The sequence below is a fragment of the Centropristis striata genome, chromosome 13, assembly GCF_030273125.1.
Source record: "Centropristis striata isolate RG_2023a ecotype Rhode Island chromosome 13, C.striata_1.0, whole genome shotgun sequence".
Lineage (NCBI taxonomy): Eukaryota > Metazoa > Chordata > Actinopteri > Perciformes > Serranidae > Centropristis > Centropristis striata.
The window spans coordinates 31,379,475-31,392,269 of record NC_081529.1 but is presented as its reverse complement, the minus strand read 5'-3'; the positions used below and the strand labels follow the sequence as shown (position 1 = coordinate 31,392,269).

Here is a 12,795-nt window from a genome sequence, read left to right as displayed (position 1 = left end):
GTACTGTGTATATATATACATTTCTGTTTATTTATTTATTTATTTATTTATTTATTTATTAATTTCCCACCCATTATATTACATAGTATATAAACAATAAATAAAAAAGTAAATTAGATAAGCTTTTTTGTAAAACTGTGTATGCATTTCCACAATCAAACAATTTCATATGTAAAAAAAGAAAAAAAAGAAAAATTAATTAGACCAAAATTAATATAATCTTTCAATGAAAACATATTTTTATTTTTTACATTTTGGTAAACTATACTTAACATATTGTATGAATGTGATTGCGTAAATATTTCACATACAAATATGACATATTATATCATTCGTAACTGTGGATTAAAGCTACCCACTTTTGTCATTTTTCAGGTAAATGAAAAGGGAAATTTATAATGCAAGGCGGAACAAAGCGTCATTGTGAAACAGAATGCACAATAATACTTAATGTTTTTTTTTTTTTACATTTTGTCTTATTAAGAATCACATTTCAATATCACATTACAACAGTCATCACCGTTTTGATTATTGACACTGATCCATATTTTCTGATTTTTATCTAGTTATATACAAACAAACAGAACTTAGGGCTGTTTCCATCTGCAGTAAGTAGTAAAAACAGATAAAAAAAATAAATAAAAATAAAGTTACATAATATTAAACAAGAGAAGGGCGTTTCGGGGCGATGTACAATCTCCACTTCTCCCAGATTTCCTCAAATTTGGCTTTTTGAAGCCTCACAGAGAAAGTGAAATACTTAATGTTTTATCTCAAATATATTGTTTTAAAAGTCATAATTGACAGAAGAAAAAAATTTGACTCAGCCAGTCCAATGCCTAACCTCAGTGGCTGATATTTTGCTCATTTATAGAAAAACTTGACTGTGAGACTTTATGTGAAGTTTGATTATATGACTGATAATAATCTAGTGTCAACACACATTATCTGACTGGAGGATCTGCCATTATACTGGATAATAAGACTGGATAAAGTTGAGAAAATAAGCACTTTATCTTCCAGCGCACTAAATAAATCTCTGCACCACTGGCACTCGTTGTAAAATACTTCCACCCCCATTAAACTGATACACAGAGACGGATAGACAGAGAGTGGTAGAGAGGCAGAGATAGAAAGAGATGCAGAGATTGTGATAGTTCCCATATGTGAATACAGACACCTGATATTCATCCTGGTGGGTGAATCAACATTCTCCGTGACTGACACAGATGTGCACTCCGTCTGTTGTAGTTCAGAAGTTAAATAGCTGAGGGAGAAGGACAGAAGGAGAGGGAGTGATCCCCATTTATTTATATTGGGAGAGGATATTTAATAGACTTATAAAACCATAATTGGCCAGACTGCTGACTGGCACTTTCCCGTCTCTGTCTGTTTAACCGAAGTGTAAACCCTGCATGGTGTCATTTGGCATTATCTTGCCCAGCTACGTTTTTTTTCTTCTTCTTCTTTTGGTTTTCACTATTTAGCAGTCTATGAAATATTTCTCCTAATTTCGATGCAGACACCTTGAGCGCTCGATTTCATTTTGAACTGCGAAAGGGTCTGGTGTTTATAGCGGATTCTTAGCCCTGTTTTAGGGATCCAATCACAGAACGGGGAGGGACGGCGAGATGATGACGCGTACTATTGGACAGACGGAAGCTTGTAGTTTTGTAGTTTCTTACGGATCCAACATGGCTGCAGCAGACGCGAAAACTGTCTTTGGATCTTGCTGTAGACAGTGTTCTAGATAGTTTAGAGCCAAAGTTTATTTTAAAAGAAGAACGTTTGACTTTACGCTCCTGTTTCACCACCAAAAAGGATGTTTTAGCCTTGCTTCCGACAGGATTTGGCCAAAGCCTAATCTACCAACTAGCCCCGCTACCACTCGCTGCTGTAACCACGGTGATCTGGCTACGAGCCGGGGGACAGCGGAGCTGTCCAGAGACCCCCAGCAGCTCGTCTATTGCCCATAAAATCTGTGGATGTGTGTGGCTGAATGACATGAGGGGGAATAAGGCGTAAAAATAAATAGTCTTGCAGAAAGCGAGAACTGGAGAAGCAAAGCAGCAAGCAACACTCTCTCACAGACACACGCACACACACACACACACACACACACACACACACACACACACACAAACACACACACACACACACACACACACACACACACACACACACACACACACCAACACTGCCGGTAGACTGTGAGAACATGCTGCAGAAAAACGTTGCAGAAGCAGAATTAAGCATTTTAGTCTCAAAGTAGAGATGGGCTAGTCTGGCTAGGTAAACATCAATTTCTGTCGCTCTACACACATCATCTGGTATAACTGATACGATTGGCTAAGAGCTACCTACAGACGCTTTTGATAGACATTCGTAGCGTCCAATAAACGGCTCTGGAGGATCATAAACCACGCCTCCTCTACGGAGAAATGAATAGATTGTCTCCAGACTATATCTCATTTGTGATATAGTCTGGCGTTAGCCAGGCTAGCAGACACCTGTGTTGGTAATAAACTTTCCCTTTTATTGTGTGTCTGAGCCGATCTCTCAAACAGGTGCAACTGATTCTTTACACCTCCCTTTGCGTATTTAGTCAAGTCATAATCCATTTCTCTTTCCTCTCCATCCTTATGTGTTGAATTCCATCTGCTCGGGTCCTTTGTTCAGCTGCTAAGAAAAACATTTCTGTTGTTTTTTTCTCCTTTCCTCCCTCCTCTCTCTCTCTGCTTTTCTCCCCATTTTCAACTGTGTCGTGATCGATTTGTTGCATGTCTGTAAGGTTCAGCTATGAGGAGAGGAAGAAGGGGGGGCAGGGTTCTAGGTGAATGGGATTCGAGTTAAATTTATGACTGCAGAGGAGAGATACTGTTTGGCAACATTTATATACACACACAAGGTCCAGATGTTGTGTCCTCTGGCTGCCCCGGGGTGTTAGTAGTAATATAGCCCTCTGACGGCTGCGTTCCGCTTCCTTCAGCCGAAAAAAAAACTGTTTATTGGGAGAAGGTGAGCCGAGGCCCAGCACAAACCCCTAATCCTCAATTGCACTTTTATCGCTCAAGCCGCCAAGCCCTGATGACATCTTCGTCAAAAGGCTCAAAGCTGCACGTGCCTCCATATCCGGGTGGAGGATGACATCATGGCGCTGTGATCTGTGGAGCATGTATAGCTGTCTGCAGTGAGAGACGTCAGGCCGGTTTATTTGCCTTCAGCCCTGAAGCTGGCTGGCTCCGGCAGCGTAGTGAAGGCCTGAGGGATGCTGTAATGGCAAAACTAAGCCTGTCTGCTCCAGAGCCGGTTCACTGAAAGGTGATATATTTTCAGCGTTTTTTTTTATTGACTCCCTCGAGGAGTAATTTGTCTTTTGTCCTCCCCACTAGTAGAGTCTAAAGGTAGTGTAAGGAAGGCCGAGTTTTGAAGCTCGTGTCTGGTACTAATTGCCTTCATAGCCAAGCTGTAGTACAGGCTGAACATCACATTAACTACTGGATGGATAGCTATGACATTTTGGCTTTGACATTTACAGGAACATCTCAAAATATTAGAATATTGTGAAAAAGTTCAATATTTTTTGTCAATTATTTCAGAAAGTGAAACTTGTATATTATATAGATTCATTACATGTAGAGTGAAATATTTCAAGCCTGTTTTTCTTGTAATTTTAATGATTCTGGCTTACAGATAATGGAAACACAAAACTCAGGGTCTCAGAAAATTAGAATATTGATCAGAAGTTGAATCTGTAATGAAAATATAACTTTTCTTTTTTAACTATGTGGATTGTTTGCAAATTTGCAATGGTATGACTATGCACTATGCAAATGTACTCAGATGGCTGCTTTCCCAAACAAATGACTTGATTAAATTATATTAAACTTTTTTTATACATTATACATTCAATATACCACACTGTAAACCAATTCTAGAAATGGAAAAATAAAAGAATATTTCAAAATAAAATACATAGCGAAACATTAGTATCAGTCAATTGCTGGTCATTGAAATAAAAGATACATAAAAATACAATAAATGGCTAAAACCATCTCTGAATCGCCCCAAGGGTAATTTTTTTGTGCATTATGTAGTTTGTAAAAAGGTTTTGAAGCAGCCCCCTTGAATTGGCACCAGCATTCCACTGATCAACTGACTTCATTCAAATAGTGGGACCGCCTATTTTAAACAGGGCTCAATCGCTCTAAATTTGGCCTCAGTCTGGTCAAACAGTTTCGGCTAGAAAAGTAATTACAGTGATACTTTGGGAAATCACTTTGACACGCTCACGATCTGGTGCTCAGCAATAATTATGCTGATTCATGACTGAATATGGAAAAAAAGTGATGATGCAGATTTTGTGCTGTTTACTCTTCCATGTAATATGAACACTATTGGAATCTCCTGCTGGTAGCCAGAAGTATGAATCATACGCCACATGTTGCTCCTAAAAGCAGCTCCAGTGTCAAACAGACCTTGAGCAGATTAAAATAGTCGGAGCTCGACTCGTTCCTAGTTTGGTCAGAGTACCAACTCTGCATTGTCTTGCCCCTGGAAGGAAATCAGCCAGCGGTGTGCCGGTGATGAACAGCTCAATGGCAATGAATTATCTCTGTGTCTGTTTATACCGTGCTGGCTTTAGCCGCTCTCCTTCCACGCTCTTTTCTGATCTATCGCCTTTTTGGAGGTCTTAGTTTACTCTGGACCTCTCTCCTACATCTGTGCCATTCTTCAAATGACTCACTCGCAGGGACTTATCAAGGCATATATGAGTTCTGTTACCTGCAAGAGGCATACCGTCTGACTTTGGCTGAAAAATGATCCTGAGTTGCACTTTAAGTGTTTATTCAATCCAGGACTTATTATCAACTCTGTCAGTGCTCTGGTAGCATAACTTCAGGGACGTGTTTGAGAGCCAGGTCAGTAGAGTGTTTTCTAATCCCTCTTAGTGGATAAAGCTATTTGGGAGCACGACGGGAGCCAGAAAACATCTGTATTGCATACAGATGTTGTCAGATAAAACGCTGGTATGGACAAAGACATATCATCCCTGAGAGAGGTGCAGAAGTGCACATCTGAGAATTTCCTTTTCAAAACCGGGATTTGATGTTGGCGTGCGCTCTCAACATATGTAACAATGTCAAGTCCCCTCATAGCTGAGAACAATAAATTGTGTTTGAACCACCGGTGTGGCCGTTAAGCTCACATTCAACTGGCTGCTTATGATTTAAAGCTTGTTCTGCCTTGCTGACAGGGATGGTTCCAGCACAGGAGTCTTGGCCTGAACTTTATATTTCGCTGCACTTTTTTGGAAAGAATTTTGTTTCCAACCCTTTCAACACAAAATTAAAAAAAAGATTTGTATCAATTTTATCTTTTTGTAGCCAGATAAAAGTACAAATGGACTTACTAACACCTCGAAAAGTTACTAAGGGTTTAATGCAGGGGTCTCAAACTCAAATTACCTGGGGGCCGCTGGAGGCAGTATCAAAGTGACAAAAAAAAGACACAAAATTTCTAAAAAATTAGACAAAAAAAACCACACAAAATGACCAAAAAAAGACACAGAATTGCCAAAAAAGACACAAAATGACCAAAAAAAGACACAGAATTACCAAAAAAGACACAAAATGACCAAAAAAAAGACACAAAATGACCAAAAAAAGACACAAAATTACTAAAAAAGAGACACAATTATTAAAAAAGACACAAAATTATTTAAAAAGACACAAAATGCCCAAAAAAATACACAAAATTACTAAAAAAGACACAAAATGATTAAAAAAAAGACACAAAATCACCAATAAAAGACACAAAATTACCAAAACAAGACACAAAATTACCAAAAAAGTAATTAAAGGGACCTTCCACACACAACATGGTAAAGTGCCATTCATATAAAACTCACATTAAACTTTCATATCAAGGTGAGGGCCACAAAATATCATTACAAGGGCTGCAACTGGCCCGCGGGCCGCAAGTTTGAGACCCATGGTTTAATGTTTTCGCACCTGCACCTTTTAAGTCCAGTTGTTTGGACAGGTGTGATCAAAGTTATTTAACAAGGTTGCGGACTGAAACTGCACCAAAACCTTTTGACGAGGTGGTCTCAATCAGGTCCCGAACAAACTCAGGAGCTGTTTGTATGTGGTGGGAACGTGATCCGACCCCGATCCAACCCGTCTACCAGGCGTACCTTGCAGGTTTGAGCTAAATGGCTCCTGTATGCTTTGCAATCTGGGATGTGGCAAAAACTGTACTACACAGCTAGCACCTTCTCCCTTTGTTTCCTTTCCTGCTCCCACCTCAGACACATTTCACCAATATGCAGAAGGAATGTTCTAAGGGGGAAAAACTCCAAATGTACAAGTTATTAAACAGATTTGGACCGAATTTACATGTTGCATCTTGTTTTTTTAATTAATTGAGAAACAAAAATATATGGATGAGAATGGGCCTATTTGTGGCCCCCGAACTGTTATTTCTTCACTATGGGTTTTGGTTGGGTCAGTACGTGTACATCGGGACTTGTCTCCATGGCAACGGTACACTGACAGCCTGTCACTGGGTTTTTTGGAGCCGTTCACATTGACACTTTGCCAGCTGGAGGAGCAGGGCTGGTTCTAGGCAGCATATATGAGGGGGCAGTCAGAAATATGAAGGGGGCATCATGTGTAGCTACACATCATGCTCCAGCACTTTTTTTTCTGTGCTTTAAGATTTGTATTTGAGTACTGGTAGTACTGGTTTAGTCACTGACCCGAGTGATTGCTGATCAAGACATGATTCATCCTGAACTCAGTGCCTCATTTCAACATTTCAACATTTACTAAACACGATAAGACAGTTCCAGCGCTCACAAGGGGAAGGGAGTCAACTCTTAAAATTCCCTTTTATTGAAATCAGTCAAACAATGACCACCCTTATGCTCCGTTTCCTTCTGTCCCCAGAAGTCGTACAGCACCCGGAGCAAACTAAACATATGCGTGTCATTTATTGTCAGCATGAAGTAAGAAGCACCCTGGAGAGGATCTGAGATGGGCGAACAGTGATGAAATGTTTGATTTAGGCCATTTAAAGAAATCTAACCAGGCAGAACCTCAGTTTCTCCCTTTCAGCAGTCGATTCTCAAACCACTTGGCCGGGTGTGTGGCGAGAGTGACGTCATTAAGGGGAGCAAAGGAAGTGGAGAGGTTTAAGGGTTGATAAGGCCCACATGTGTGTGTCACTCTGTGTGCTCAAGCTGGATTTAATATTTCTGTCTTCATCCCTATTTGTCCAACCTTTCTTTCTTTTTTTAATATAAATATTGCAAAGGTTTGGTCATTCCTAATCCTAACAATATGCAGAAAAACTTGCTTTACAAATGCAATTATTTCTAGTAGACTACTGTAAAGCTCTCTTCACTGGTCCTCCAAAACAGTCCATTGATAAACAACAGACTTTAAACTACAACAGGAAAGAGAGAGCATATCACTACAGTTTTAGCCAGTGTGCATTTGCTCCCAGTGTCTTTTTGGATTGATTTTAAAGTTCTTTGTTGACATGGCTCTTAACCCTCTGGAAAGCCCTGCTGTCAGCTTCCCTCTAAAGTTCTGGCTTTTCCAGAAGTTTCCATGTCCCATTTAGCGCGTCAACTCTTTTTCAGCAAAGGTTAAAACCACATGATGATGATAACTGAAGATTTTACTGAAGATTTTGCGTTTTTTCTCTCTCAAATTTTGCAGTGTGCATTCAGCATTTCAATGCATTTTAATGCAATCTTTGGTGTTTAATGTTTTTGTGTGTTTTATATGTGTATTTTGTATTTTTTGTTTTAATGCAATTTTTGTGTTTTTTTTGTGCGTTTTATTTTTTTTTTCAATTTTGTGTTTTTGTGTATTTTTTGTTTTTGTGGTTTTTTTGTCATTTTTTGTGTGTTTTTTATGTGTTTTTTTATGTGTTTTTTTGTCATTTTATTGTGGGTTTTTTTATGTTTTGTGGGTTTTTTGTAATTTTTTTGTGTTGAAAATGTTGATCCAGTAAGTTAAAATGAAAAAATAATAATCAGGTCATATAGGTGAGGTTGTGCTGAAAACAATAATACCAACATGGCAGGTTGAACACTTTTTAAGTTGTTTATACAAAACGCACCAACAGCCTCATTGGCTCCCATATTAAAAACGCAGGAAGATTTCTGAAAAAGGGACATTTAACAGTTTTTTTAGATCGCTCTAACAAAGCTATTTTTTCATTTTTCTTAAAAAAACAAACATATGTAGACGTTCAGGAAGAACTCAGGACGCTCAAAGTGAAGTCGGATCAATAATAGGTATTATGGTTTTACCAAAAATGCTTTCTGATCGAGGCCAGAAATTCCAGTCCACCTCTGCTGTCACTAAGCCGGAACAGGTGTCAGTCAATTCTGTTGATTGCGTTGATCTGATTGCCTTTGATCTTTGATGTGATTACAGTTACAGATACACACAGACACACAGGTAACTTTATGTGATTTTAATTACACACACACACTCACACACACACACACACACACACACACACACACACACACACACACACACACACACACAGGTAACTTTATGCGATTTTCGCTACACACACACACACACACAAATGCGCGCATAAGCGCACACACTCCTTCAGATACATGTTTCTCACACACACACACACACACACACACACACACACACACACACACACACACACAAAGCATATCAAAGGGCATAGTTTGAAATCTCTGAAGAATCTCATCATAGTGTACACACACCGGCAGTAGCCCCCGTGGCCCTTTCAGAATTTCCCCAGAGGAAATTTTCTAGTTACTATTTACTGTTAGCTTCATTTGTAGAACTGGCAAGTGTCCACTGGACTCAAACATAGCTGGAGGTTGTCCAGTGTTCCCTGTAACCCGCCTCGTGTTCAACAGTGCAACATGGCAGCTTAAGTTCTCCCCATTTGTTTTTACAGTTTGTCATGTGCAGCCATTTAACAGAGACATGAGGCGGCACACTCTGTCGAGAGGTTATGTGTGTTAAACCTTAGAAAATCAGGCTCTGTCCTTTGGCCGTACAGACGTCCAGCCACGCTCCTCAGGGTTAGTGTGGCCATAAAAATGACAACAGTAATTTGGGGGGACCCAGCGGGCTGAGAGGTGGACGGCTCCTGTTCCATTGAAACTCCATCGCTGAACCTCATGCCTTATGGGAAAGCTCAGTGTAACTCTAGTATTAGTACACAGATACCAACGGGCTCACTGCGGCTGTGAGACTCTACAAGAAGTAAAAGACCTGACAGATAAGCTCTAAATAACATGTTTTTAGGGTTCTTTTAAATCCCCAGTTACTTATAAGCCACATGTCTAAGTAGTTAAATGACAGTCTATTGTCCATCTCGTCTCTTCTTTTGTCCGCACCTTCACAATTACAGTACATTTATGACATATTCACACAAAAGCACAGTGTTGACGACAATGTGTACAAAATCCAGCACATTAACTTACTTACATGCCCCCTTCCACTTGGGTGATCCTCATGAACATGGTGCAGCTCATAGCAATAATCCAAGTCACTGTTTAATATGAATTTATAATATTTTTAAAGAATTTTAAGGTATTTTCTGACATTTTTAGAGACACCGTAACACATTCTTAAATAATAAAAAAAACAACATTTTTTTTTCTTCCTTGGCGAGCACTTAAATGTGCTCAAGGGTAGCTGGTATCACCAAAATGTATTTTATTCAAATATACACATTTTTAATGCAAACAATTCTATCATTACCGTAACATATAACCATTTTTTTCTCATCAATTTTCATTCATATTTTGTTCTTTATACATTGTTTGATTATATTCTGTTAAATTATACATTTCAAACAAATGTATATTTATTTTTGTAAAGCTTATTAAATATTTATTGTATATAAGTGTGGGGAAACCATGACATTTTTATCTGGACGCATTACAGTAATGAAATTGTGAATCAAAAATATGTTTAAAAATATAGAAAATATTATTTTAACACAAAACAATGAATTGTGTCTCATTTTGGTTATATTGTTCATTCATATAAAAGTGAAATATTAGATATAGTCCCCTTAGGTCATCTGGAACTGGCTTGTTGCGTGTCCCAAGAACAAGAACTAAGCGGGGTGAGGCAGCTTTCAGTTATTCTGCTCCTCACCTGTGGAACAAACTACCTGTAGATCTGAGGTCTGCTCCTTTAAATCAGGACTAAAAACACTATTGTTTACTGCAGCGTACTCTTAACTTTAACACTTATCTGCTCTACTCTACTGCCCTTACTTTTAACTACACAGTGTTTGACTTGTGCTTTTCATTATTTTATCTATTTTCTTATCCTGCTGTATCTTATTTTATCTTATTTGTAATTTTATTTCTATTTCCCTGTTTTAATTGACTGTTTTTACTGTTTTCAAGTGTGTCTTGCTGTTTTAATGTGTATGTAAAGCACTTTGAATTACCTTGTGTTGAATTGTGCGATACAAATAAACTTCCCTTGCCTTAGTTTAATAAAGTATGTCCTTATAATCTTCACAGACATAGCTTAGACTGGCTTCATGCGAATCATCCACTTGCCTCTTGCTCCTCTTTTACAAACATGCAGATTCTCACATTTCAGCACCTGCAGTTGTTTTTAGCCGCTACCTCTGACAACACGTGTCGTTTGCATTTGAAGACCACCAACCAAACGCAGCGTTGCAGTGCTGTTTTGACACATATTCCCCATGGAAACATGGCAACAACTTCTCAGTACCATGAACACACACACACAGACAGACACAGAGTCACAGTTTGGTAATCTAAGCCGCTCTGGGGCCAGAAGTCACCTTGTCTACTACATCAACAATAACAAGCGCTCCTTTCATGGGACAAGTCCTGTTCTGTCCAACCACAGAGATCTGTCAGAGGCTTCTACAGTCTGTCTTCCTTCCTTTTTTTCCTCTTTTTCTTTTTCCTGCAAATTATTCACTTATCACCCCCTTTGTTCTCTTGAACTTTACTTCAAGATTATGTTAAATATTAAGGTTCAACACTGACATTGACTTAAACCTTTGATGCACAAGGTACGTCTAAAGTGACCCAGTGACAGAGTTTTTATGTTCTATAAAAACTTTGCAATAAATTATTTTCCTCATTCAGTATTCCAGGTTTTCCTCAATTTGTTTGTTTTTGATCATCATACATCCTAATTTTATGTTTTCCTTTATTCATATTTTAATAAAATCCGTTTTTTGTGTGACTACTCTTCTAATGAACAACATGGGTCAAAAATGACACATATCCATTTTTTAGCTTAGTAGCTCGCTAAGCTAACTACTTAGCTAACTTCTTGGCTAAGTATTTAGCTAAGTAGCTTGTTAAGCTAACTACTAAGCTAACTTCTTGGCTAAGTAGTTAGCTTAGCAAGCTACTTAGCCAAGTAGTTAGCCATTTAATTATACAAAACCTTTTTTTCTTCATAAAGTATGACAGGCAAAATGTAAATAATGATCTGTTGTTATCAAAAACAAGATATTTAAAGAATACTTGGAATATTCAATCATAAAATAAGTTGATATAAAAAGATAGAGCACAGAAACAGAAACAGCATTAAATAACATGGGGAATGAATAAGGGTCATTTTGGACCCATGTTGTGCATCAAAGGGTTAAAGAAGTTAGGATCAAGTAGTCAAGTAAAATGTATTTCATTTAAAAATGTTGCATTGTTTGTCCTGCAGAGCGCCAAGGGCCTTCAGAACAACAAGGATTCACGCATCCTGTGGGCCAAAGACGACTTTTTACTCACCACCGGCTTTGATATGGTGAGAAACTCCATGTACAGCCTGCAATAACCAGTAATCCTGTGTTTCTAATGTGTATTATTACCTGTTGAAACAAGCACATGTGCATATGCACTGAAAGAGAGTTTGACTAATCAGAGTTATTGGGACATACACAGATTTTGTTTTGCTTTTTTGTGCAATTTTTTTGTTGTTGAATGTAACCGTTATGATATAACAGGACTACAATGAAAGGATGATTTTTTTTCATTCAATTAAAAAAAAAATACACTTAGTAAACCTGTTGAAGATGATATTTGAAGCACACAGTGAACATTGTTAGTTTTTGGAGAAATACAAAAGTTTAACATGGTTTGTTAATCAGTTCAGATTCACTAGCTTTACCTGAAATTACTACGGAATTACTTTCTATTTGCTAAAAGCTCACAATATTTTCTTTATGCTATTATAAAGACGAACTTGTGGTATTTTTCAACCTGGACCCTATTTCCCCATGTTTGTGTCTAAGTGACTAATGGGACATTTTTTTTGAAGTTGGTCCAGTATTGAGTAAGATTGCTGTAACCGGCAGCCGCGAAATGAGCTGCAAGGTCAATTGCACACCATCAAAAAGTGCTTGTTTTTGCCACTGACAGGCTCAGATTGTTTTAAGAGTGTCTGACAACATTATGGAAACAGAGAACAGAGAATGAAATGTTTTTCTTTACATTTTGCTTGATCGGGTCTGTTTGTTATTATGTCTAAGAAGTCTTGCTCAAGGAGCAGTCTTGTTCCGAAATCTCAGTATCGGGCTGCAACAGAGACAAAGACACTTTTACTTTATTGCCTTTATGCACATTAACAGGCAATTAACATCACAAAGGAAAACAAATCAAAACATCTTGAGATTGGGTCTCATCTGTCACATAAATAGCACTGTAGAGGGTATTGCACATATTTTATCTGGTTCTGTATTCCAAAAAAAGGGATATTTTAGATAATAATAGTG

At 38.1% G+C, this 12,795-nt stretch overlaps 1 protein-coding gene across 1 annotated transcript in view; it reads left to right on the top strand.

The window, feature by feature from the left end:
• Positions 1 to 12,795, top strand: part of coro7 (coronin 7) — a 201,363-nt gene that overhangs the window by 59,226 nt on the left and 129,342 nt on the right. The window contains exon 8 of the mRNA XM_059348265.1: positions 11,745 to 11,828. Coding sequence (XP_059204248.1) covers positions 11,745 to 11,828 — 84 coding nt within the window. The remainder of the gene's footprint in view (positions 1 to 11,744; positions 11,829 to 12,795) is intronic.